The sequence below is a fragment of the Coturnix japonica genome, chromosome 18 (genome assembly GCF_054131305.1).
Source record: "Coturnix japonica strain WE chromosome 18, WE-NBRP24, whole genome shotgun sequence".
NCBI classification, from domain to species: domain Eukaryota; kingdom Metazoa; phylum Chordata; class Aves; order Galliformes; family Phasianidae; genus Coturnix; species Coturnix japonica.
Window position 1 is genome coordinate 10,302,415 of NC_140680.1, and position 25,901 is coordinate 10,328,315.

Below are 25,901 nucleotides of genomic sequence, written 5' to 3' on the forward strand. Positions count from 1 at the left end.
TTCCTTTTTTTTCCCTGCTGTTCCTTGTTCTGCTTTACTTGCTTTTGTAATAATAATCAAGGCCAGTTTTCTGTAAAGCAGCTAAATAGTGTTCACAGATGCCAGAGAGTACTAGCACCTTGTATTAACAGCCATGCTGGGAAGCGTGCCTCCACAGCTGTGGCTTTTGTTCAGTTCTTACTACTGGCTTTTCCTTTTCAAAGGAAATGGGGAGAGAATGTGTCGATCAGCAATCTCCCTCTTTTCTTTCCTTCATGACTGTCAGCGGGCTTGCAGGAAGTTGTGGGAATGTGTGAGGGCATCTCAGAGTTTGTCCTTTATCATATAGCAGCACGATGACATGGTGCTAGGCATAGCTTTGGGTTAAGTTACTGTACTATAAGGTGAATAAAGCAAAGAAATTATGTGCTGTTTTTCCCTTTTGGTAGGATACGCATTTTTGCTGTTCCAAGATGAAAGCTCTGTGCAGGCACTGATTGATGCATGTATTGAAGAAGATGGAAAGCTCTATCTTTGTGTTTCCAGCCCCACCATCAAAGACAAACCGGTAGGTAGCTTTATTAGGGCCGACACAGTTCTTGTATGATAACCAGAAATTGTTATCTTCAGATGCCTTTTGTTTCTCCCACCTTCAGAATGGTAATGTTTAAATTTCCCCAGATTGTCAAGTTAAGATGAATAACATGTTTTTTAAAGTAGATATCAGGAAATGTTGAAGTCCAGTTACAATTCACAGCTTTGTTAGAAAAAGTTTTGCTGAATTTCACCTTTGGTGTAAGAAATAGATTTTCAGGCAGGTATTTTAAGCTTCTTGTGGAATAAAATTCTAATATTATCTGTAGTGTTGTATGCAACCTGTTTTGACAGAGACGAATAAAAAGCATAATATGGCACAGAACTGCACATTATTAATACAAATGATTTTGTGACCGATGCAAATCTGTTAATAGCTGAGAGACTTCTGTCATGTTCTTGCACTTAAAATTTGGCCAGCAGTAAGTAAATATAAAGCTGCTAGTTTGTCGTAGTAAGTAAACACGTGCATTTGAGCCTGTTCCATTGAGATAACGCTGGTCTAGTGCTTACACTTGCCTAGACCAACAGGAATAGTGTAGATATGTGTGCAGTAGTGTGGTTCATACAGCACCGTTTGGTCATGATTAAAGTAAATGCGTAAGTAAGAAGTGAGTTTTTTTTCCCCAGAAATGTGGGTACAAGGAAGTGATGAAATTTGGTACAATCAAGTGGAGCTTACTAACGTTTCATTTTGGGAAATGATTGCTGAATAGGAAGTTAAAAAAATAGTGTAGTTTAAGAGGCTTCCTACTTTGTAGATTACTGTTTTAAGTTATATTACTGATAAACTTTGAATTGTGAATGGTTAAAAAAAAAAGGCTTTTTGTCCATAGGTTCAGATCCGGCCTTGGAACCTTAGTGATAGTGATTTTGTTATGGATGGTTCACAGCCTCTTGACCCACGAAAAACCATTTTTGTTGGTGGTGTTCCTCGGCCTTTACGAGCAGGTACACTGCGTGTTCCGCAGCACTGGGCATGTTGAATATGCAGTCTGATTTGGGGAGCAAGGGGGGAGAGAAGTTATTTCAGCAAATAAACAATGAAGTGTTCCTGACACTTGCAGTGGGGCACATGAATACAAATCAACTATCACACTGGATGCTTTTAGAGGGGGAGAAAAAATAACCAAGTCCACACTGTTTCGTTTTCCTTTCTGGTTTAGTGGAACTTGCTATGATAATGGATCGACTCTATGGAGGGGTGTGCTATGCTGGAATTGACACAGACCCTGAGCTGAAGTACCCTAAAGGAGCTGGGCGGGTTGCGTTTTCTAATCAACAGAGTTACATAGCTGCTATCAGCGCTCGCTTTGTTCAGCTGCAGCATGGAGAGATAGATAAACGGGTAAGGTCTTCAAGTGTATTCTACTTTTTTTTTCAGTGCCTTCTCTAGAAATGGCTTTCCATGTAAAATGTGTGTCATTGTGAAGACTGTAAATGTTATATCAAATGCATTGTATATTTAAGGCTAGATTGTGCCACTAAGATGTAACACAGAATAAAAATGATGGAGTGGTGCAAAGCTATTGCTTCTGGAACGTGGGAGGCAACTGTGAAGCTGACTTTCTCAAATTGCTTAGCATAATGGGAAGCATGTCAGCTGCTTTGCCCTTTTATAAGAATATTACACTCGTCATATACTCCCACTGCAAGGATTTGCACTTGTAGTGTTTGTATAATGTCAGGCAGGAGGGTGTCTGCTAAGGGTGGAGCAGTTTTTACTCTTGTTCTGCATTTTTGTAGAGAATAGGCCAAACGTAGCTCTGCTGTAATGCATTGTATGCTGAGTGTTTCTGAAGAACATCACAGTAATGCACTGTGAACTCTTCGACAGGCACTAAAGCCTCTCAGTTGTCCTGCACGTCTCATGTAAAGGCTGCCCAGTTAATTGTTTCAGTGATAATCTGTAATAATTTGTTGCTTAATTTGTTAACATAAACTAAAGGAATATGTTGAAAAGATCTGTAATCTGCCCTCTCATCTATATAAGATGTGACTTTGTCCACTGCAACTCAGTTTTGAGAAACTGAGATCCCTATATCTGTTGTTCTCACTGTTGCTTTGTCTCTGAATTTTCCTTACGTGACTGTCACTATTTATTTCAATTTTATTATTACTACAGAAGAAAACCCCCCAAACTTGGCTGATGAGCTGATTATCATTTCACTTCTCCCTTGGCTATAAAGCTCGGGTAGAACAACTGTTTGTCTCAGGGCCTGTGAGATGGAATGTCTTTGTTCTGATCTTGGCTCTGAAATAAGTTCTGTATGGCTTTGAACAAATAATTTGGGCTGCCCTTGTGCAACTTCTGCTTGCATAAGCAGACATTTGGGTGAATAGGTCCATTGAAGCTGTCGGGACTAGAAATTTAAGTAATTGTGAACTCTGGCAAGTATTTTGCAATCTGTTTCCCCTTCCTTCTCTCCTCCTCTCTATTTCCCCATTTTGTGTGTTCAGAAAAACCATGGGGAGATAAATGCTCAGAGGATTCGTTATAAGGGTGTTTGGTTGCATAAAAGATATAAAAGGGCAACCATGGAACTAATACTTTTTATTAATTACTTGCTATTTATAATTTTTTCCCCTAATTAATAAGAACAAAAGTAATAACAAGAAGGGATTTCCTGTAAAATTAGGCAAGTAGGTGCTGCTAACAGATGTGCCCTTCAGAGAGGCAGTGCAAGGTAAATGCTCAGTGGCCTGCAGTGCCCACTGTCACTGAGGTTCTTCTGTGTGCTGCCACCTTAAGTGTGCCTGATGAAGCTGCTGTACTTTAAGCTATTTCTTGTACCAGCATGGGTGAGAAATGCAGGCCATGTTGGTCCTGTGCACTATAGCACACACTGGATAAATGTGCTGAGGACTCTGACTCATACCTGTGGTTTATAAACTTGCACAGCAACCAGTGGTGCAGTAACAGGCTAAAGCAAGCAGAGGTATAATTACCTGTGCTGTAGTATGGCCTTTAGGTTGCAGCCTAAGCCAGCCTCTGAACACGGATGTTCAAGCTCAGTAAAGCTGCAGAGCTGCCACGTTAAGGAGGTCAGCACAATGTAGCTGTGTTTTCTTCTCTTAGCTCATCACTGAGTACCAAACATCAAACTGCTTAGCAAACTAGATGACAAAGGGAGAAAGTGAAGTCTCCCTCTTCAGTCTTCTGCTATTCTTTTATGAATCCATTCTTCTGAGCTGGTCTGGAGGAGTGCTGGAGAAACAATTATAGGGAGAGGAGAAATAGAAGCAGGGAAAAGGCTGCTGTATTGTCTCCCAGGTAGTTTGTAAGCACAAATGACATGAACCTACTGCAATGCCTTTTCTGGAGTGTATTAGGATTGGGTGAGTTTAAAACTGTAGGAACTTGTGAATCAGCTGGCATACAGCTCAGCTTTGTGAGTTGTAGAAGGAGCCATCCCTAAGCAGATGCAGAAATAGCAGAACAATGTAGAGATGCCAGTTGCAATCTGGATATTTGGAAATGTTAGTGAAAATGCCTGATGGCACAAGCTTCAGAGAAGGCTCACAAACACAGTCAGGACAGGAACTTGTCTGTATGCTTCATTAAGGTGAGGTTTAAGGTTTGTTGTTTTGCTTCTGATGCGCACATGGACCTTTCATAATCCTAGGGAGTGAAGGAGTGGGAGCAGAGGTGATTCTTGGTTAGGAGGTGAAACCCAGCCTGTAGGGGATGGCAGTGCAATTTGAACACGTAGGCATGTCTAAACTAGCTGTACTCTAGCCAGCTTGTATACTGAGAGCATTGAGCCTCTCCTTCCTGTCACACAGTCAGCATTCTGCGCTGTGGGCAGGGGTTTGTTTTTGGTATGCAAATGCTGAGATGAAAAGCTGGTAGCCTGCAGATGTTGTAGAGGTATCCTTGTACCAGCTGGTAAGTTCCTGTGAGTCATTATCAGTTAAGAACTTAAAGAAATGTCTCTTTCTTGTTTGCTGCTCATCTGGCCCTTCATGCCAACTGAGTAGATGGTCATCAGTCCCATTTTAAGCTTTGTATTTGATACCAGCAAGAGTAGGTGGGTCTCTTTCTGCTGAATGGGCTAAGCCACAGGAAGAGAACAGGGCTGTGCTGTTTATTGAAGATAATGATGGCTTCTTTTTTTTTTTAAAGCTGGGGATTCAGACATTGAAATTTGCAACCTCAGTTTAATCTGCAGGCAGTGTTGTGTAAACAGTTTACGTTCCTACCTGAACGGATAGGAGCTTAATGGTGCATCACGCTACTTAAAAATAAATCCCCAGAATTCTCCAGCATTCTGACGTGAATCTGTGCATATCAGTTCCGCAACAACGTGTTGATTGTTCCTTTCTGCAAACAAATGACGGAGGTTTTTGAGGTTCTGGAGGGTTTTGAAGGATCGAGGAAGGCGGTGGGAGCAGAACTGTTCTCACATTAAGTGCCTTTGAGTTTTGGCATTAAAATCTTGTCTGTGTTGTTCCCTGCTAGAACGCACAAAGCATATGTTGTGGAATTGTCTTCATCTACGTTGTGATTAAAATTGTAAACTTTCTTCTCATTTTCTGCATACAGGTGGAAGTTAAGCCATATGTCTTGGATGATCAGCTTTGCGATGAATGTCAGGGGGCCCGTTGCGGTGGAAAATTTGCTCCATTTTTCTGTGCTAATGTTACCTGTCTGCAGTATTACTGTGAATATTGCTGGGCTGCTATCCATTCACGTGCTGGCAGGGAATTCCACAAGCCCCTGGTGAAGGAGGGAGGAGATCGCCCAAGGCATATTTCATTCCGCTGGAACTAAATGATCGCTGCAGCGCTCGTATGCAGGCCTCAAATTAAGTGCACTCTTCTGTTATCCTGATTGTCCCTACCCACCCTGCCCTTTCTCTTATTCAAGATAGCATGTCCTTTTGTAGTAGTCTGTAATTTAACAATAGTATAATGAAAGAATGACCTATAATATGGGTATTTTGTAGAATCTTGTCATTGAAAACTGTATTGGGAACTCCTTTTCGTATTGATAACATGTTGCAAGTGAGTTGCATTCTCCTGTCTTTACTAGGGAGAGAACACTTAATTTCATGCAACGTTTTCTTAGAGGAGAGAAAAATATTAAGAAAAGAGAACTGAAACAATAGAGTATTTTGGTTTTTTAATTAAATTATTGTTAATAAAGAACATAAGAATACTTTTATTAAAATAGCCGTGTAACAATAACACTATCAGTCTGTTCTGACACTTTTCCCCAGGGAAGCCTGTTTTTTGCCTCTCGTTTTGTTTTGACTTTGAATTTTTCCAGCGACAGATGAAGTTAGCATTTACCTATCAAGAGGAAAGAGCATGTTTAAAGCAACAAAAAAAATGCATGAGTAAAGTTGAAGCAGCATTTTAATGATGATAGTTCTTTCTTTCTTTCCTTCTTTCTTTCTTTAATCCTTTAAGGGTTTTGAGGCTGAAATTTTTGCTCGGTATATATCTGACCTTGCCTCTGACTACCACCCACATCCAAATCAGTAATGAGATAGGCAGAGCTTACTATATTTTCATCAAAATGACTACATTTTAAGAATTCCTGAATGTAAAAGTTGAGTAAAGTTACTACTGAGGGGGGAGTGCACTTTTCTTTTTTTTACTATATGTTGAAGAGAATCCAATTGTCTGGTTACAGCCCTGGAAGTCCAACCAAAGCTAGAGTAATGACAACTAGTTAACTGGCATTTCCTCTCCTGAAGGATAAATATATAGATTTTATTTTTGATGGCTATATATAACTCTATATCCTAATATACTAACGTTCATCAGGGGCCAGCCTTTGCTCTCCATTTTGACATGAAAAACTAGAAAACCTTAAGATACCTCAAGGATATCACTGATTTTTACTGAAGTTTTGATATTCCAGTGTGTCACACAAAGTAAAATCAGCTGCTTACTGGTTTCCCGTCATGGATGTAAAGTTAGTTTTAAATACTCTCTAACTTAGTTGTAACAGAAGGCATGAACCTCCATAGTTTCCAGGTCTTGTTTTGCACTGTTTTGTGCATGAAACGGTGCAAGCATGCATATGCCTTTCTTACTCTTCTTGTAGAAAGAATCCCAGCTAAAATTCCTCTTCTTCAGAACCTAATATGGAGAAATAGAGAAACGCAGGCATATGAAGTGCCAACGTTATGAAGTTAATGCCTGCTTTATAATAAACAAGTTCTACCTTGAGAAGCATTAACACAGTACATGTTAATGGAATGACAAAGAGTGGGTGCAGGGGTTTAGTTTGAAATAGCTGAATGAAGGAGTAGTTCTGAAAAGTATTTTTTTTCTTTCTTGCTTTTGAACTAACGCCCCGGCCAACTTGTGAAACTACTCTTTAGCAGTGTGCAACCAAACAGGTCCAGGGGCAATCTTCTAAACCGCCCAACTGGCGTGGTACCATCTTAGATCCTCTCAGACCAAAGACTTGCCTCAGCACTGCTTGGAAAACATCTGCTGAGCTAAAAGCATTTGCCGGCCCCCTCGTCCCATCCCTCAGCCCAGATTATCTTTATGAGAAGCAGTTTTTATTTTCAATACAGGCTTTAATGAACTATACCTTCTCGAGTTCCAAAGGTCAAAATGGAGACATTTGCTGTCTATTAGTCAAGTATAGAAAGGGAGCTGCTTTTAATGAAATCCCTGAAAATATTGACAACAGTAATGCAAATGCAGAGTGCTCTTGTGTAGATTGTCAGGGACTTTTTTTTCTCTGAAGTACATAATTAGAGTTGGAATGTTCCTTTAATTTTTTTAATGCTTGTAGGTGGCTTTGGGGTGTGCTATTGTGCCGATCCTACCCAGTTAAACAGGTGAGATGGGTTACCATTACGAGAAATAACACTGTTTGAGAACTAGCTTTGAATAATAATTTTTCCCTTTGTACATGACCTGCTGAATTTCGGTACAGTGTTTTTGTAGCTAACTTATTTTGTCATGCACATAATGTATATTTGTTATGCACTACTTTTGTATATCTTGTTTTTCCAACAGTGAGCATTTTTAGGCACACTTTTCACTGACGGGATATCTCTTTATGCAATACCTCAATTTTTCATATTGCAAAGAGTAGCTTTTTGTACTTTTATTACTGAGAGATCTTCATATACTTCATTTTTTAATATAAATAATTTTAATAAATTTTATTTTCTTATATTCTGCTTTTTATACATTTCAGTGCTCTGCATACATTTTGAATTATGGATGTTGTGCACTGGCAATGCTATTTTAGAATCTGCAGAGAAAAGAAAGCATGTTGCTTAAACATCTTAGCCCAGCACCAGGTATTTGGTGTACATATAATTTAAGAAATAGTCTATGTAAAGTTGAGAATTAAGGAAGAAAAGCATGAAAGTGACAAACGACACTGTCTTTAGACCCTGAAATTTAAATGCATCGATATAGCGTAGGATTTAAAAGCAAAGAAACATCGAAATTGTCTACCGCTTCTTACTGAGTTTTTAAAGATGATACACAAATGCAGACGTTTTTGGTGAATGTTTAGCCATTTTTAATATTAATTAAAAATCGATGTTAGGTGTTTGATGCAGAAATGTGTCTACTCTTTTAAATTATATTTAAAGAATAAAAGAGAGCCTGCTAGGTGGCAGGTGTGTAATGTTAGTATGCATGACTAATGTAAGAAGTTGTTACTCTACTAATATTCACTTGTGATTGTGTGACAAGCGTGTTTACAGATTATTTGGTTACACTTCGATTTACAGGGCATAAACAATTATAGACATTACTCTGTACTTCAATGGTGACGACGTGTCCTTCTGATTACATGGGATTTGTAGTTGGGGTTACCGTGTAGCTCCAAACATAATTAACATGTAATCGGTTTACCGGTCTTAGGGTATCACTTCGATTTGCAAAGGGGTTGATGAGCATGTAGTTTTAATCACACTAGCATGGCACCGGCCATGTATTTACAGTGTAGTTACAGAGTAATTACATGGTTATTTTTGCAATGTAAAATAAAGTGTTTCTGATTATTTTGTATGTAAAGGAACCCCACTGCCCCGTGCTTTTTTGGTATAGTATATACTTCTCCATACACAGACCTCTGCAGAATGCAAATCTAAAACTTGCAGTGAATGAATTTAGCGTTTTCTAAGGATGCTGTTGGAAAGACTTGATAATTCACCCCTTTTGTTTTTAGAGGAGTTGAAACCTTCTGTTAAAAAAGGTGATTTAAAACTTGAATGTGATGAATTGTGGCAAGTTAACTTCAAGTTATGTGCAATACCTATTTCAGACTTCTGGAAGATCTTTGCAGTGTAATTCTTTGTTTTTAATTGCAGACATTTAAAAATGTCATTTTCTACTGTTGTAGTGAATCCTCTTTCTTGCTGGCGTTTCTAAAGAAAAAGAATCAGAAATTGATCTTTCTACTAATGTAAATTTGAGATTATTTTTAAAAGAAAAAAAAATGGAATAAAAGGTTTTGGTCATTTGCTTTATTTTATTATTTTAAAGCTACTGTGATAGCGTTGTAAGAATTGGGACAATATTGTATTCAACTGTTTTATTTTTTATATTTTTAAATCTTAAAGTATAATTAGTTTTTATAATTTTCATCAGATTTTTTTTGTTATATTTTTTGGAAGTGAAACTTTTAGCAAGTGGGTGTCTAGTTTTTACTAATCCCTAATATGTTTTTTTTCCCCCCCCCTCCTGATGTATTGCTCATATTATCAGAAGGAAAAGTTATTTAAGTATGTCAGTTAATTGTACTACTTGGCTGAATTTCCATATAGTTTTTACTGTGTATGGGGAGGTTGTAGTATTTATTATAGCATTTTAAATAAGGGTAATTCATTTTTTATTAAAGTCATTTTCACGTTTAAGTTCATATTTTTGTATGTTCTACTCTAAGTTATATAACACAAGTTACTTTTTTTAAAGAGTTCATTTGTTGAAGTGCTAGTGAAAATTAATGTTATTAAATAGTTTGCAAATGACTATTTATACCAGTATGCATATAATTTTTAAATATTTGTAATGTGAGATGTTGAATGAATAAAACTTTTAACTCAATGCTTCCCCTTAACCTCTTTTTGTCTTTTTAAGCTTCCAGCCAATCGCTGTTCCTTTGTGACTGCAGCTCCTGGGGGCTACGGAGGTGATGCTGATGGAGTGGGCGAGTGTCTGATTGTATGATGTGTGAAGTAATCAAGGCCGTGTTCTGCTCAGAACACTGATCATGGTTCTATGGAGGGCAGGGAGATGCTGAGTGCTCGGAACACTGCGTTAAAGCACTGCAAGATAAATGTGCGGTGCAGCAGAAATGGGAAGGGTGATGTCTGGAGGGCTGCAGAACTGCTGCTTGTTGAATCAGTCTATAAGAAGAACCGTTCTTACTGCTTAGGTGCACATGTTATCTTTAGGGAATGTTGAGTGCTAACTACTTAGTGTTGTGGATGTGGTGCTTGTTGTGAAATCTTATGCATCTCTGGAAAAACCTTTCAGCAGCTTCAGCGCTGCCATTTCTATTCTATTTTTCACAGCCATAAGAGTGTCAGCCTAACCAGGAATTGGATCATTTCTTTCTGCTTTCTGCTATTAATTCACAGGGGCAAAGAGGATAAACACTATGCAGCTGAGAAATCAGGCTAACTGGGCAGGTGATGTGTTTAATGAGAAGAATACCACTGAGGCACATGCAATGCATGGCATAAGTCAGAAACCACCATGTAGCTGGGACAAAGAGATAACCAGGCAAGGACCTGTCTGAGCATGGCGCAGATAGACCAGGATTGCTTTTCACTTGCCTTGCAGTCGTGATCTGATATTCCCAGAAGGAATAAGTCTGGAATTTTAAAGAACGTTCTTAGATGAGCTTGTTATTGTCGGCATTGATTTCAAATATCTGATCCTGAAACATCTAAGGAGCCCTGTGAAGGGTTGCCACCTACTGTATCTGGCCTTCAGAGGCTGTTCTTAGTGGGTAGGAGTTCCATGATTCATTTTTGTTTGTTTTCTTAACTTTGATACAAGTAACATTGTGCTGACCGGTGCTTTTTTGTTGGCATCTGGGCCAAACAACTGCTAAGCTCTGCTGAGGAATGGTGTTGTAAATGTTTTATAGATGTTGAGTGGAATTATTTCCATGGGCACTGCAGAAAATGCAGAATGGAGCTGTAATGGGATTAGTTCTGCAAGGTGCTAATCACTTGAATTCCTGGTGGCTTTGGGGTGATGCAAACTTAGGAGCTAATGCCTTTTTAACAAGGAAAAAAAAATGGCTGGTGACTCCATGTGATACTTTCAGTCCCTTGAAACGGCTGTTTAAAAATGATCACAAAATGCTGGTGAACTTTGGAAAGTACAGAGGCTGGAGATGGGATGAGAGCTCTGCCTGGCAATTGCTGAGTTTCATGTTGTTCCATTTTGCACAGGACAGAGTACTGGCTGGTAGGGGAAGTATCCCTCCATTCTCTGTATTCCTATTGCTAGGAAATACTTACAGGTTGGCCTCTCCCATTGCGATAACTAGTTCTTGATTGCGCTTTCAAGTGCAGAGTGGTCTTCTGGAAAGCGTGTGCTTATCTAATGCTTTATCTAATAATGGTTTCTAACAAGCAGGATGGAGTTGAAGTTTGATCCTCCAGTGTGGGCTTGTTAAGTTTCCTGAGCCATGCTAGTAGAAGGAGAGATGTCTTTCACAGACAAGGCACTCCCACACTCATTTGAGTTCAGCAGTGCTTATCAAGATAAAGTCTGATTGGTGTATAAATTAATTAAGAGCTTTTCCCCTCTGGAGACTGCAGAATACTTTGTGAATAATTGCCTATGTAATGAGATTTAATTTATTAGTGTCTTAAAAAAGAAAAAAAATCACCTCAATAAGGTGAAATACCAGAAGTGTGGGGTGTTCCAAACTGAAAATGATCACCTTTTTAGCAATGGCCTTGGCTGGTTCTGAATTGCTGAGAAGTACATTCTAGGAAAGAGAATATATCAAATCTCTTTTGGGTTTCAGTTTGTCCTGAACCTATAAATAAATGCTCCAAGCTGACTCCAGAAGGTGGAGGTTTGCCTGCGGGGTAGAATTTCAGAATTTCCACAGTACATGAATCTCAAATACTTTCTTTCAGCACAAACTGCTCGTTGAGCACAGCCAGCCACCAGCTTTCTCTAGGGTGCTGCTTTCACTAAATGAACTGCTACATTCCGCATCAGTGGAGGAACTCAGTTGGGGTGGAGATGGATAAAACCCATCTAGGACAGAGCTGAAGGCTGAGGTATGTTTTAAAGACAGTCTCCTGGCTGTCAAGTTGTTGTCGGACAGTTTCTACTGTCTGTCCTGGTTCTCCAGCTGCTGTTTATACAGTGCAATGAAAGCCCGCTCAGCCGCAGTCCAAAATGCACATTGCTAACCTACAGGAAATCTAAGACAAATAATAGCCTTAGAAAGGATAGATGAGGAAAAAAACACTGACATCTCTTCCTCTGTGTAAAATAAGCTGATTCAGTCTGCCACTATGAAAAACAGCCTCTGGGATAAGAATATACTTGCAGCTGTCTTCCCAGTCATAGAAACTGAAGGGGTGTGGAGAGGCTGAATCAGTGCTCCAAAGGTGTTACTGAACTCCCTAAGATGGAGAGAAGGTCATTCTAAAACTTAGCGCTTTCAATAGTTCAATATCAGGTATTGCCTACTTTCATGACACACAAACTCTTAATTTGCTGACTTTTTGTATGGCTTGTCAGAAGTTTTTTTAATTGTGTTTATTAATTTGAATGCATTTATTACTAAAGGAAGCTCTCTCAGTTGTCTCAGGGCATTTGGGAAGCCATGGTGTGGTACTATTCTGTTCAGGGTCCCTCCCAGAGCTTGCTGGTGAAAAGTTCTCAGTTCTCCTGGTATCTCTATGTAGTGGAAATGCTAATTCACAGCCTGAAGCAGTGATGGAGCACCTGGTGGAGGGCAGGGCCAACCCAGGGGAGCTCAGGTGCACAAAATGCAGCTGAGTGACTGGAAGGGCTGGAGCCATGATTCACCCCTTCCCAGACCTCATTTAAGGGTTGGCATTGGAGGTGAGGGTATCTCTTGCTGGAGATCCCTGTCTGCCTGAGGCCTTCCAAAGGTAAGCAGCTCTTTTCCTTTATCTCTACATTAATGTCTGCAGCATTTGGGCTTGTTCTCATTTGCTGTAGCTGAAGACTTTGCCACTATGCTATGATTGCAGTACTTTCCATCCCATTATAGCATTACACTATAAAATATGTAAGGAGGTAACAGTTGTTCCTGATTGTATTGTGCCCAGTACTAGTTTGTGTATGGCGTACATTCCTGCCAAGTGTTTCTCCATTTTCTTTCAGTGAGTTAAACGTGATTTTTAGGTATTTGAGGAACATTATTGCTGTAAGCAGCAGGCAGTAGCCTCCAGCTCTGCTGTACTGAGCCAGCTGTTCACAGGCAGATGCTGCTCAGTACACACTGCCACAATCAACTCAGTTCTTCAGTCGGTAGCAAGGAAATTTGCTCAAGGGTTGCTTATACAGAGGGGTGTCTTTGGAGGGATTTGATGGCAGAACAAAGCAGCGCTGCTTCAGTTTTCTGTGCAGAGCTGGCAGTACCCGCAGACAGAAGCCCTGCTCTGTTCCTTTCCTGGCAGCGTTCTCATGTCTCTGGGAATAGGAAGTGAGTGAACTGGAACAGTTCTGCTAAAGGCCCAACTACTGTTACAGAGTGGACCCCCTGCTAAAGGGAATGTTCAGTGATATTTATACTGCGGGTAGATAAGGCTGTCTCGTGTGCAGGCAGGTGCATTGGTGGTTACACTGGGCTGCAGACACTCTTTAGGCTGATATTGTGATGCTAAGAAAGCACAAGTTTCTGTGCTGGGACAAGTAGACTTGGAAGACCTTGGTTGCTTCAAAATTTGGAGGATGATTTATTGCTTTTTGCTTTTTATATGCAGTATTGAGCCAGTATTCTTCCACCACATGAAAAGGTTCTGTCTCAGGTAGGACTAAGTGACTTGAAAATCTCTCAAGGTGAGACTCAGGCTTTTATGTAACAAACTTAGTTTATAGTCTGCTAAATATTTTTTATCTTCAGTATAAATAAATGGGGAATGAGCCTCTCCTTATGAGTGGTGTGGATGAAGTGATTCCCACACGTATGGTTTGTAAGGCAATCTGAGACATGTGGCTTCATTAATATGAAGTGCAGGTGTGTTGAAATGGCAGCTGGCCCTTTTACATCTCTACTGTGCTGGTTTGTCGCTTCCACAATTAACTGTGAGATCTGTTGTGAATTACACAGGTAAGCAAAAACTGCAGGCATAACGCATTGCTCACATCTACCTGGAGCGGTGAGATTTGTTTTGATAATGATTCCTAGTTATACTAATAAATGCTCTCCTGTGAGTGTTCTGTACAGTCACCCCGTTCTGATGGAATTCCTCACTCCAGTGACTCCTATCAAGTCTTCTGTGAGAATGACAGAGATACTGTAATTGTTTGTACTGCTGTCGAGGATATAATTAACAAGGTTTGACTGGAGCTGTTGTCAGAATTAGCATATTTTTCACACGAAACTCTCTGTTAACAGGGTTAAAATTCATATTTCAGATGAATTCGCAATTTGATCGGGTTAATGTAATATTTAATAAGCAACCACCCGCCTTACTAGAACTGTGTTGAATAATTCCTTGTAGCCTACAAGGGCTTCCTCATAGAAGAACAGTTCTCAAACAAGAACAAGTTTTGTTTTTGCAGGGTGATGACATGAGATGCATCACTAGAAGCACACGCAGCAATGCCCTGTTGGCTCCTTCCTTCCTTCCTGGCATAAATGGAAAGGCGTGCAACCACCAAACCTATCTAATTTTAAAATGGTATTTGAGGTTAGCAGGAGATGATGCATGCTTGGCCGAAGTAAAACCGAAACAATAGAATTCAGGAAACAATACAAGTTCTGAGCTGGAGAAGCTGACATTTGAATACAAAGCAAGCAGTGTGATGAGGTGCAGGCTGAGAGCTACTGCCTGCTCTATTTTTACCTACGTGGTTGAAGACGTGCTGAAAAGCTGGGCTGTTTGTTCACAGCAACAAGTAGCAAAGCAGGGTCTGATTGCTGGCCTGCTCACACTGGGAAAGGTGAAGGGGGTGGGGTGCATAACAGTGAAAATAGCTGAATTTACCCATTTCTCAGAGGTTTTAGGGAGGCATTGATTTTGTCATCAGAAGTTGTTTCTAAATGGGGTCTCAGCTGAATTTGCTTTTGACATTGAAGTCTTGGCAACGCGCTGCTGTGGAAAGTAGGCAAAATGTGTTACACGAGGGATGTGCCTTTGTATTAATAGGGTGAGAGAATATGCCATAGATACAGATGAATGAACCACTGATTTGGCAGCTCTGATGCCCTGAAAGGGCCATAGGAAGGGAGCAGCCTGCCAGCTGGCAAGGTGAGCTCCTGTTCAGGAACATACAGCAGCAAGTGTGTATGCAAAGTGTAATGAGAGCGTGTACTGAAATGGGTCCTGCTTAGGTTTGTGTTTCTGTGCTGGGGGGGATGTGGAACAAGACCTGTGTACTTCAGCAAGAGACGTGCTTTCTTACCCAGGCTCTGTGATTAACAAACACGATGAAGTTTGCGCTGCAGGACCAGTTTTTAATTGGTTACCTCACTCTGTGCTTAATTCCCTCAAATTAGATGCACTTGTTAACTCACTAGGCCAGAATGTCAGCTCAGACCTTTGAAACAGAGAGAGGCAATCCCTGCTGGATTTTATTTTGTCTTTTTTGAGGTGACTGGCTTGCTGGCTGTATTACATGTCCACAACCTCGTTTCTGCTCTTTATGCTTTAGAGGCTGCAAAAGATGCCCCTTTATCACTGGGAAGTGAAAAAATAAATACCCTGGCAAAGGGTCAGGCTGTGCCTCTGGAAGTTATTTCCCTCTTTTTCAGCTGCGTACACAAACTGCCATTTTCTGACAGTGTATAAAATAGCTGAAAATCCTGGGATGCTTCTCATAGTGTGCTTTTATTTTTTCCTCCACCCCTTGGCTCCCCGTACCACTGCAGGTTCCTGCAGGGCTGGAGTCTCCAGTTCAGTAGGTAACGCTGCCATCTGGTGGGGTCCTTCTGCACAGCACCCTGCCTTGCCAAGGGGACGAGGGGCATCAGCCCTGAGACCTGGAGGGTTCTCACCCTCCTCTGATGGCCCCTGAGAAATAATATTGAGAGGTGTGTCAATACCAAAGCCAACATCGATAGGGTGTGTGCTTTTAAGTGGTTTGAGAAACCTGCTTGTCACCTCCTAGCCCCAGTGCTGCAGTGGCAGTATTTCCATGGTGAGACTGTTTGGGGGGAAGGGCTCCTGGCTGTGATAATGTCACACAGTGCCTGTGTCCATTTCAAGCTGCTGCTTGAAGGATGAAATGACAACACGTATTTAATGTTTCCTATACGCTCACCAGGCGGCTGGGCACTCACCCATCCACCTGGATGGCTGTTTAGCTTGGGGTATGGCTTCAGGCTGCACACATTATACTAAATCTTAACTAAACGGAGAAGTTGTTTACTGTGAGGGTCTGAGGCACTGGCACAGTGCTGTGGGTTCCATCTCTAAAGGTGCTTAAGGCCAGGTCAGATGGGCCTTTGAGCGAGCTGGTTAAGTGGGATCTAGCCCTGCCATGGTGGAGGGATTGGTGCTAGATGGTCTTCAGGGTCCCATCCAACCCACTCTGTGATTCTATAATGGTGGCCAAAGGCAACTTAGTGGAGTAGATTTCTGTCTCAGGGGGTTGGTTTTTGTGGCAGGGAACTGAGTTATACAGCAGGATCATTAAACCAAGGGTGCTTTCTGAACTGCTGGAATTCTGTGGGCAACCATTTTGTGTTGGTGTGACTGGATGGTACAAAGGCCTGCTTTGCACTGTGCTCTGTTGTTCCTTCCTGCTCAGCCTGCACATCCTTTCCATTTCTTATTGCCAAGCCAGAATGCTACACCAGGGCAGTGGCAGCTGATGGGATGGGGCAGGAGGGTGCTTTGCATTCCTACCAGCTGCTCATCACCTCACAGCACAGCAGGCTGCCCACCAACATGGAGCCAGGCCGTGGCAAGGCGAGGCTGCTTGTGCAGCATGTTTATGTCCACAGCTTTGGCTCCCACCGTTGTGGATCCATCATCCGCTATGGCAAGGGCTGCCAGCAGGCTGAAAGAGACGGGGATGGGAGCCTGCTTTCCCCTCAGAGTCTCACCAACAGGACCAGGGGGCAGAGGGCTGCCCGGATGATGAAGGATGAGGCTGACCCTGGGCCCACAACTGCTGCTGATGGGGTGCAGGCCGCAGGGGGCTGCGGTGGGGTGAAGCACGTCAACCTGCGTTGTGGTATGTATTTCTAAGCCTAGGGAACCCCAAGCTTCAAGGGAATGTGGGCTGTGCTCAGGTCTCCGCCATGTCCTCCTCTGGGGCAGGCCGTTGCCATGTGGTAGCCCAGTCAGACCGTGTATGCTAGGAGGTGAACTAAAGCTTTTGTAATGTGCTGGAAGGGATCTATAGAAATCATAAAGTCCAACTCCTAAGTGATGTCCACAGAGCTGCTGTGTTATATACTTTATTTCTGGGCTCTTTCTGCCTTTCCTCAAGCAATTTCTGTCTAAGCAGAGTGCTGCTGTGCTTCTTGCTCCTTCCCCACTGCAACCGCTTGAAGATGTTTCTTAATTTTCTTCCTGTGTGGCTGGGATCAAGCAAAGTTGGGATGGGCATGGGTGTGGGTGCATTTTATTTATTTAAAGTGCAGAAAAAGAGATTGAGCAGTTTCCTGCTGGTTGCAATCTGTTATGAAACATAGCTCTGCTGCATAAGATGAAATGGAGTGAAAACAGAGAGTGTGACCCGGCTTCTGGAGGAGGAGAAGCTGGGATTGGGAGTTGGAAAAGAATAGACTCAAATTGACATCAAGATTCAGTGTCTTGTTATTGCACAAGTCCAGAAAGCCGCAATCAATCCAGCCTTTTTTTTTCCTAAAGATAACAAAGGGAAACGCTACTTTAGTCTGTAATTAATAGCACTGGTTCTGCTGGATTGATTTCTAAGTGATGCCAACTGGTGGCTCAGAGGCAGCCTGTTGGGAACTGGAAATCCTGCTCCCACAACACGGCAGGCACAGGGGTCATAGTGGCCTGTAGGATGCTGGTTTGCCTGCAGCCCTGCTGCAGGAGGGAACATGCCCACATGTGTTCAGCATCACCATGTGGTTCACACTTTCACTCAGCTGCACTGCTTGCCCAGCAGCTCAAGGATTTATTGTAAGCACTCTGAATACACTTTCTGAACTTTCTTCCTAGGTGACCCTCTAGAGGAGAAGGCTGATGCCTTTGACTTTCCCTTCCCTTCAAGAAACGTTGAAAAAGTAATTAAACGAAAGAAGAAGGTATGAAATGTGGGAGCTGAATTAGCTGCCTTTGCATTTGAGATAATAGCTTCCTGCTTGTTCTGTATAAGTCTATGTGAGTACATAAGGGAGATTAGAAGATTGAACTCGTAGTCTGTTATTGAAAGCCTCAGTTACTGAAAAGTGGGATTATTTTCCCTCTCTGGGGGCTTCAAAATTCTGGCTCTCATTCAATAAAGCACTTAAGTGTGTGTGCTTACCTTGAGGATTGAGAGTTCTGCTGATTTAAAGCATGTACAGAAATGCATTGCTGAACTGGGGCCAGGGCACCGCACACCTTAGTTGGTGAAACCTGGCAGGTAAAAACCTCTGCAAATCCTCTTCCCTTTTTGTTGTAAGCAAAGAAATTCCACGGGTGAGAAAGAAATGAAGGCAAGAACAATAGGAATAAACATGGCAGTAACAGAGATATGAAATTACTTTCTGTTTCACAAACGTGCTTCTGTTCCTGTTCAGTAGTTCAACAAATGCTTGAAATTTACAAAGGCACATTTATTAAAAGAGCAACTCATGATGAGGTTTCGTAATGTGTTAGGTACAAGTAATCAGCTCGACTATAATATAGTAATGTCACAGATACTTGATTTAAAACCAGAAAAATATTACAGACTTCAGAGGAACAGCTAATAACATGCTGTAGTATCACTCTTCTAGTACATTAAATAGTCTTCAAAAAGAACGAGGAAAATGCATTGCGTTTTAGCAATAAATGTCCATGAGCAAGGAATTATCTTTAGATTTAAACTAGTTTCACGGATGGGGTCCAGCAAAAGTCATAACGTTAGCATGTTAACATCCATTTATATTTGTTAGTCTGCCTCTTTGTCTGAATGCCTTTGTCAACAGTTCTGAATTAGTATTTTTAATGTGTGCTTGAAATAAACCTTCTATAGATGTAGTTTTATGTCTCTAAAATAAAAGTCATCAACATCTATGAAACAGATTAATACTAACTTGATATGAAATAGGCCAGGCCATTGCTATGCTGGAATTTAAGCATAGGATCTGAATTATACTGCTGGTGTGGAGTTAGACAGGAAAGTTCTTGCTCAGAAAAAAATGAGCAATTTTATTCTAATTTTTCTCCCATTTTGAATGACTTTGAAGAGAATTTAATGTCTCTGCACAGGTTTTCATAAGCTCTTATCTACAAGGGCAGTTTACAAGTCCTGGATAAGAAAGAATGCTAGGCGAGGAAGTAGCATGATTTCTCATGTGGAAAAGCACAGAGTAATTCAAAGTTTGTTGACTTTTAAATTGAGGTGACTCTTCCCATGTATCCCATTGAAATATCCTTCCTCCAATTCTCCCCCTTGATGTCACCTCCTCCAAACCCTTAACCGATAAACAGTCCTCATGGTCGTGCTGAGGAATTCAAGGTTCTGCAACACGAAAGATGTTTTTGCACAAACTTTTTTATATGCTTCATTGAGAAAATTCATTTTCTTCTTTCAGTCCAAAGTCTGGCTTAAAGTCTGGAAAGTAATTTCAAAAATGCTTGAAGAAAATGAAAAGTTCAGACATCGGCTGTTGGCTTGCAGTCAGCTCGATGGAGAAGGTAAGTAACAAACTCATAATATTTGTTGTACTAGAGAATACAAGCCATCGATGCAAGTCTTTGACTTGAGATGTCCAGGTTTGAAGTTCATTAAGCTGATTATTTTGGGTAAAATGCTTTACAGCTCACAAATGATGGAACTCAGCATCCTTTAAATTCTTCTAGCCACATTTGATAGACTCGTGTTTAATTGAAGGGCTTATGAAAAAGCATATGACTTTATAAGAAGGATGGGAGGAATGTTTTCTGCAGTCTGTAAGATTAAAAATATGACCACAAAATATCCATGAGTTTTTCTGAACACATTAAGTATATAATTAAAATATTGCTCTCAGACTGATCTAAGGCAGCACTTGGATGAATAATGATTTCTTTCTTCACATTGGTAAGGTGGAAAGTGGTAGTTGGTTTCATACTGGCAATAAACAAATTGCATGCTCCCCGAGGGTAACTGTAATACAATTTAATGTAACTATCAAAGTTGTCCTCACACTGTGCCCTGAATACAGTTATTCCATTACTAACAAAAGGCTTGGGAATTTGGTAACAAAGAATAAGTCTCCTAGGGTTTGTATTTACTTGCTTTTAAGTAAAAAGAGAACAGGAGAAACAGAAGAACAGGGAAAAAGGAGTAGAAATCTTTAATATGTGATTGCCTCCAAAATTTCAAATTATTATTTAAAAAAAAACAAACACCAAAAACAAGAATGCTTTTAAAACAAAATCTCCCCTTTGGATTTACCACCTCAACACTCTGGAGCTTTAATTGAGAATCTCCTATTAAGCTCTATTTAGCTGGAAACCATCAATTCTAACACTTTCTTTCTAATTAGTAGATTTTACCCTTCACCAAATCAAGGACATAAGCCTGAATGCTTCATTGAATCAGAAGCAAAGGAAATAATTCTGGCAGACTTTTAGATAGGGATCAATAAGTCTGAATAAATTTGCATTTTGTGTGTGTGTGTAGATTAATAGATTTAGAAAATTAATGTTGTTTTTTTTATTGCCCCTATTCATAAATTAGTTTGAGAGAAACAATCTATGCAGCTATTAACGCTACCTATTCAGCCTCTGGAATGCTGCAAGGTTATAGATTAAGTTTAGTGAAAATGCTGATGTGATAACTGATATTATCCCACAGGCAATGATGTGAACCAGAGTTCACAGAAGGAGACACTCCCCCTGGACAGGGTATGTATGGAGTCAATTGCCAAGTAAGATTAAATAATAAGCAAAATAGTCAAAAAAAGATGCACTGATATCGTTTAATGTCATTAATTATTGCCAACCTTTCACTTCAGTATTAATGATGTTGGCCTCACTTGCTTTTTAAGATTTTGAGCAGTGGGGAGGTGTATGTGCTCAGTAGGAAGGGTTGTGTGCACTCCCAGAACAGGGAAGTGGGCTTTCCCTTATGGAGGGACAGTCCGTGTTCCTGCCCATCAGTTCTTTGTGCATGTTGTGTTAATGACTGTTCTCATCTGCTCTCACAGCATATTTAAAAACTCAGGTCAATGTCCATATGGTGTCAACATTCAAATGCTTGTGCACGTTTTATGTCTGCCCTCAGCAAATACAAGAGGGAACATACGCTGTCTGCAGAGGACAGAAAGGTGCAGCATTTAGGAGTTGTTTAATGTCTGAGTTTACATGCTCATGTGATTTCACGTTTAACTCAATGGCTATGAACTTTTATCCGTGATCCAGTGAGCAGTGCTGGTAGTTGGCATTGAGAACACTATCAAAAGAAATACATGTCGGTCTGTTACAGGGAGAAGCTGTGTGGGAAGAGTGGGCACAACAGCTTGAGGAAGGAGAAACACTTGTGTAAGTCTGTCCTTACGTTGAGGTGCTGTGGAAGGCTCTCCGGAGCTCTAGCTGGCCCCTTACAGCAATCTCCTGCTTGTAGTTAAGTGGTCTCTCTCTGGGCTGCCTGTACATGCAGTGAGGATCTGAACAGAGTCTGTTTGTCACACTTCACATCTAACTTTCTTTTTTCTGTTTAAGTGAATGTACAGCTTCACTTTTGCCATCTCTTTCTCTCTAGGAGGAATGTAGCAAGAAAATAATGGAAGATTCAGACCAAAAGGAATATAAAACTAGCAAAATTGTTATTCTCTAGATCTTACTAAAATTAGTGAGAAGACTACAAATGATTTGGATGAACACCGTTTCTCCGCTGTTTGTTTGGCATATATGTTTCTGCTGTTAAATAGGTTTGTTTCTAGAGTGGCTTAAATAGCTTGTTGCAAGATATTTGAAGTCATTAAGTCTAATATTTCACTTAGTTTTTGAAAGCTTTTTAGTGAGCACTGTGACAGTTTGCTTGTAAAAGAATAAAGGTGCACATTTAGTGTTGATGTCTATTTTATTGTTTTTTTGTAGCCTGTCAGAGTCATAAGCATAAATTCAGTAAAGCAGAACCCCACGCGGTATATAGAAACACTTTTGTTCTTAGTGATTTGAGCAGTTTTGATTTTGTTATATTAAAATAGCACACAATTACCTTTCTGCTCATTCATCCATTTCGATGTGAATCTCAGCAAATCTTTTGAATTTAAAACCAGGTGAATGTTTTCTGCCTCACTGTTCATTGTGATGGCCATAATGATATCATCATAACCAGAAGATATTTATCTAGCTGACTTCATTAACGCAGTATTGTTTTCTTCTGTTTTGGCCTTTTACACTTGGACTCTTGATTGTTATAACCTTTTAAACTAGCAAGTTGTGTGAATGGAACACAAAGACAGCATAAAAACAGTGTGTATACGAACTTCATAGATAAAACATTCACCTGTCACAATTAGACACCACTGGCTTCAATAAAAGGATGGTTTTCTCATTGCATAACATCTTACTGTTTGCAGACATAACGACCTGATGTGGGGAACCTGCTTTGGCAGGGGGGTTGGACTTGTTGATGTCCCTTTGGATGTCCCTTCCAACCCCTATGATTCTGTGACTGGAATGTTGTAGTGTTGAGCTTTAATAACATGCCAGTGTTTGCGTCATTGAGCAGCAAAGCATTTGGAAGGGTTTAATCTCCGTTTACTTAACAGCACAACTGCAAATATGTAAATGGCATGTGTCCTCCTGACGGCAGTTCTGGCATCAAAGTTTCTTTTTAATTCTGATTTGTGGTTGAGCAATATTCCGATTTGACTTGGAATAGCTGACATTTCAGCTTGAGAAAGGAAGTGAGAAAGCAAAGTATTCAATCAAGACGTGATCATTTTTCTGGCAGAGCAAAAATGTCACAGTTCTTTGGTATTTTCAAAATTCGTGTTTGGAGTTGCGTGAACTTATTTATGTATTTAATAGCAGATACGATCTTCCAGCCCTGTCGGTACAATTGTTTGCATGAGGAAGTAGTTTATAGTCACAGACTGTAAACTGTAGAGTTGCTGCTCTGATGTTTCTTTCCTTGTAAGCTGCAGCTTGTCCCCTTGCTCACACAGATGGAAGTGGTGCTGGAAATGAAGCTTTAGTGTCTCTGCTGTGCTGCAGCTTTTTCATCCTGGTGTGATGGTGATTTGAGGAGAAGGCCTATGCAGCATTAACAGGCTGTATGACTTTATATTTGTCAACACCTGTCTTCTTACTTACTGATTTTAGCTCTTTTCCTGCATGCCCTTGTTCTGTCTTCACCTTGCTTCCAGCTCACTCAAGAACACAGCCCGTGTCTGGAGGGGAGGGTGGTGAGCAGCAGTGCTTCCCAGCCCAGGAGGTGTGTGATGATAGCACAGGCAGGGGAAGAACTTTATTTAAAATCTCTTTATTAAAAGGAATCAGAAATAAATAAGGGAACCTCAGGGCGCACTGGATCATACACTTGAGATTCATCAAGCAGCTGACCCTTCTCTGAATCCTTAATCACCACCGCAGAAGCAAAACCAAGTGTCATTCCATCCTGCTGTGGATCCCAGGTAGCAGTGTTGTTCTTTCACATTCTTCAGAACACATACCAGTTACCTGAAGTTTTTAATAACAAATCTCACTTGGAGTGTGAACCGAAGCAGATGTGTGAATATAGAGGTCGTGATGTTTCTTTGCTCTGCAGCCTTTCTTTTTTTTGTCTCCGGATATAATTTACCTTTCTACACGGAACAAAAGCTAACGTATTAGGAAAGTTCAAGAACAATTCTTGAAGCTCAGCCCTGTGAAGAGCTGCCAGGAGATCTGAGGAGGTACGTTGTGGTATAGAGGTCAGAGGGAACAGCAGAGGCTGGCAGAGCTGCTGGAGGCATTGCTGCTGTAATTCCTCTATCAGTAAGCACCAGTGCCAGGCTTTGTCTCAAGATCTCAGATCTGGTCTGAAAAACCATTGTTTCATAGCATGTTTTCATAAATACAGATGACTCTGTAGGAAACTAAGCAATGGAGGGTAAGGTCTTCAGTTAGAAATTTACTGGTAAAACAAAGTTTAATGGGAAATAGCACATCTGCTGGGCCTGGAATGTTTTGACTGGAAGTTTTTCAGCTTGGTGAGTTCTTTCCAGATTGAGGTCCACTGACTCCTGAAACACTTCTTGTATGTCATCCTGGGAGCTGAAGCCTCTCATGTCTGCCCAGAGCCACCGAGGCTACAAGGCTTGAAACTCCAGCTCATGCTGTTAGGCTACCACTTCCAAACTACTGGAAAATCCTGGGAGTTTGATCTCCACTTTGATTTTCATGCCTGGAAGTGCTAGGAGGCTTGGCCAGAGGCTTGGCCTGATGTGGAGCTGTGACTTTTGGCAGGCTTCCCTGGACAGACCTCGGTGACAGGGCTGCACTGAGCCAGGGGGGCCTGGGGGCTCCCAGTGCTACTGTGCTGAGCTGCCGCTGTCAGAGGCAGTGCCACTGAACAGCCAAGGCTGAGAAACTTTGGGATCTGTGTTTTGGAAGTGTTGGCTTGCCAGGCAGCTCTTCTACTCATGCCCCATCTGCTCTGGTGTTGAGATGAATCAGATTCTGCTGCCCTAACAGCAGTGATTCTGCAATCCTATGGCCTGTGAGGTTATAACTTGGCCATCACTGGGGCTAATCGTATTTCACTGCTGTTTCCTTCCATGAAAAGATTTTAACTCTTGAGAAAAGTTGAGAGCAGGATGTGGAACTTCTACCATGGTCAGACTTTGGGAAAGTATAAGGTGACCTTTGTGTTCATGGAACATTTATACCAGTAAACGTCTTTGTCTTTAGGGTCCTGGTCGATGTTAATGTTTTAACTTCAAAGCATCTAATACAATTTTCCATGGCCTCTGACTAAAGAACAGCCTTCAGTACACAATTCAGTTCTATCCTTTTGGGAGGGAGAAGGGGACTTAAAACAAATTTTGTGCAGAAGTGACGTTTTATGTATGTGTGCAGTAGATCATGTGAAGCTCTTCTGTTGTCAGTGGCAGTATCACAGACACATGATCTGATGGATGATCTTGGGATTTCAGTTGAGGACATGGTGTGATTCCTTTCCATGTTGATGTGCTCTAAATGTTGCTTTCCATCACATCATGGTGTTACCTAGAGGAGAACTCAGATGTGAATTCATGACTGCACACGTTTCTTGAGTCAGATGATTCAGATCAGGGCTGAGTTTGCCTTGAGCTGTCTCCGAGCTCTCTCAGTGGTTGTTAGTGCTCTTTTGGACTCATTTTGAAATGAGTTAATGGGAATGTCTGAGAGACAAAGCTGATCTTTCATTGGAAGAGCCTGAGGTGGCTGGTGTTTTAGCATTGCTCTGCTTCCACTGCTCTGGTTTCCTGAGACTGTCAAATATGGAAAGTGATGTTCATGAGCACTGAAGAGCAGTTGATTTCTATGTTCAGACTTGGAGTGACTGACATTTTGTTTACAGGTTACAGAATTCTTGAATGCAGTGAGATGTTCTACTGAACCTTGCTGCAAACACTCTGCCTCTTAAAGACAGACAATAATCCTCCACGTAAACTGGTAATGAAAACAGTAATTCCACTTTGATTTGTTTAACTGCAAATAGAAAATAGTACATCATGGGAGTCTTACGGAAAGAATAAGAGAGGGATATATTTTTGTTGACAAAAGGCATGTGTTGTTTGTTCCTTTGGAGCCTCACGTTGCTCATACTGCTGCTTTGTCTCATTGCCATCGCTGATCTGCTCTGTGTGGGTGGAAATGTCAGACTCTGTGTTCGCTCCATAAGAGCAAATTCACTTGTCGTATTCACTTGGGTTTACTTTCATGCTGTCTGTAGAGAATGTTCTCTTTTAGGATCTTGCTGGCAACTTTAAACACGTGTATTTTTCCATAACGCACCCTGCTCTAACTTACTGCTGGTAGTTTGTGTCTGCCTGTGAAGCTGGCATTTGGCAAAGAGGTATTTTCAAATTG

The 25,901-nt window shown here is 41.0% G+C and overlaps 2 protein-coding genes across 5 annotated transcripts in view; both read left to right on the forward strand.

The window, feature by feature from the left end:
• CPEB4 (cytoplasmic polyadenylation element binding protein 4) overlaps positions 1 to 9,612 on the forward strand; it is a 36,350-nt gene extending 26,738 nt beyond the window's left edge. For 2 of the 4 annotated variants that reach the window (XM_015876194.3, XM_015876195.3), the window contains 4 exons: positions 429 to 547; positions 1,410 to 1,524; positions 1,740 to 1,921; positions 5,120 to 9,612. In XM_015876194.3, coding sequence (XP_015731680.2) covers positions 429 to 547; positions 1,410 to 1,524; positions 1,740 to 1,921; positions 5,120 to 5,347 — 644 coding nt within the window. In that variant the 3' untranslated portion in view covers positions 5,348 to 9,612. The remainder of the gene's footprint in view (positions 1 to 428; positions 548 to 1,409; positions 1,525 to 1,739; positions 1,922 to 5,119) is intronic. The other 2 variants (XR_014935629.1, XR_014935630.1) reach the window with 1 other exon arrangement.
• Positions 9,613 to 12,803: 3,191 nt separating this feature from the next.
• On the forward strand, positions 12,804 to 21,916 carry C18H5orf47 (chromosome 18 C5orf47 homolog). Its single transcript, XM_085518989.1, has 6 exons — positions 12,804 to 16,923; positions 17,871 to 17,968; positions 19,445 to 19,547; positions 20,692 to 20,741; positions 21,322 to 21,377; positions 21,598 to 21,916. The coding sequence occupies exons 1-6, from the start codon at positions 16,563 to 16,565 to the stop codon at positions 21,617 to 21,619; spliced, it is 690 nt and encodes a 229-aa protein (XP_085375115.1). The 5' UTR covers positions 12,804 to 16,562; the 3' UTR covers positions 21,620 to 21,916.
• Positions 21,917 to 25,901: the final 3,985 nt, after the last annotated feature.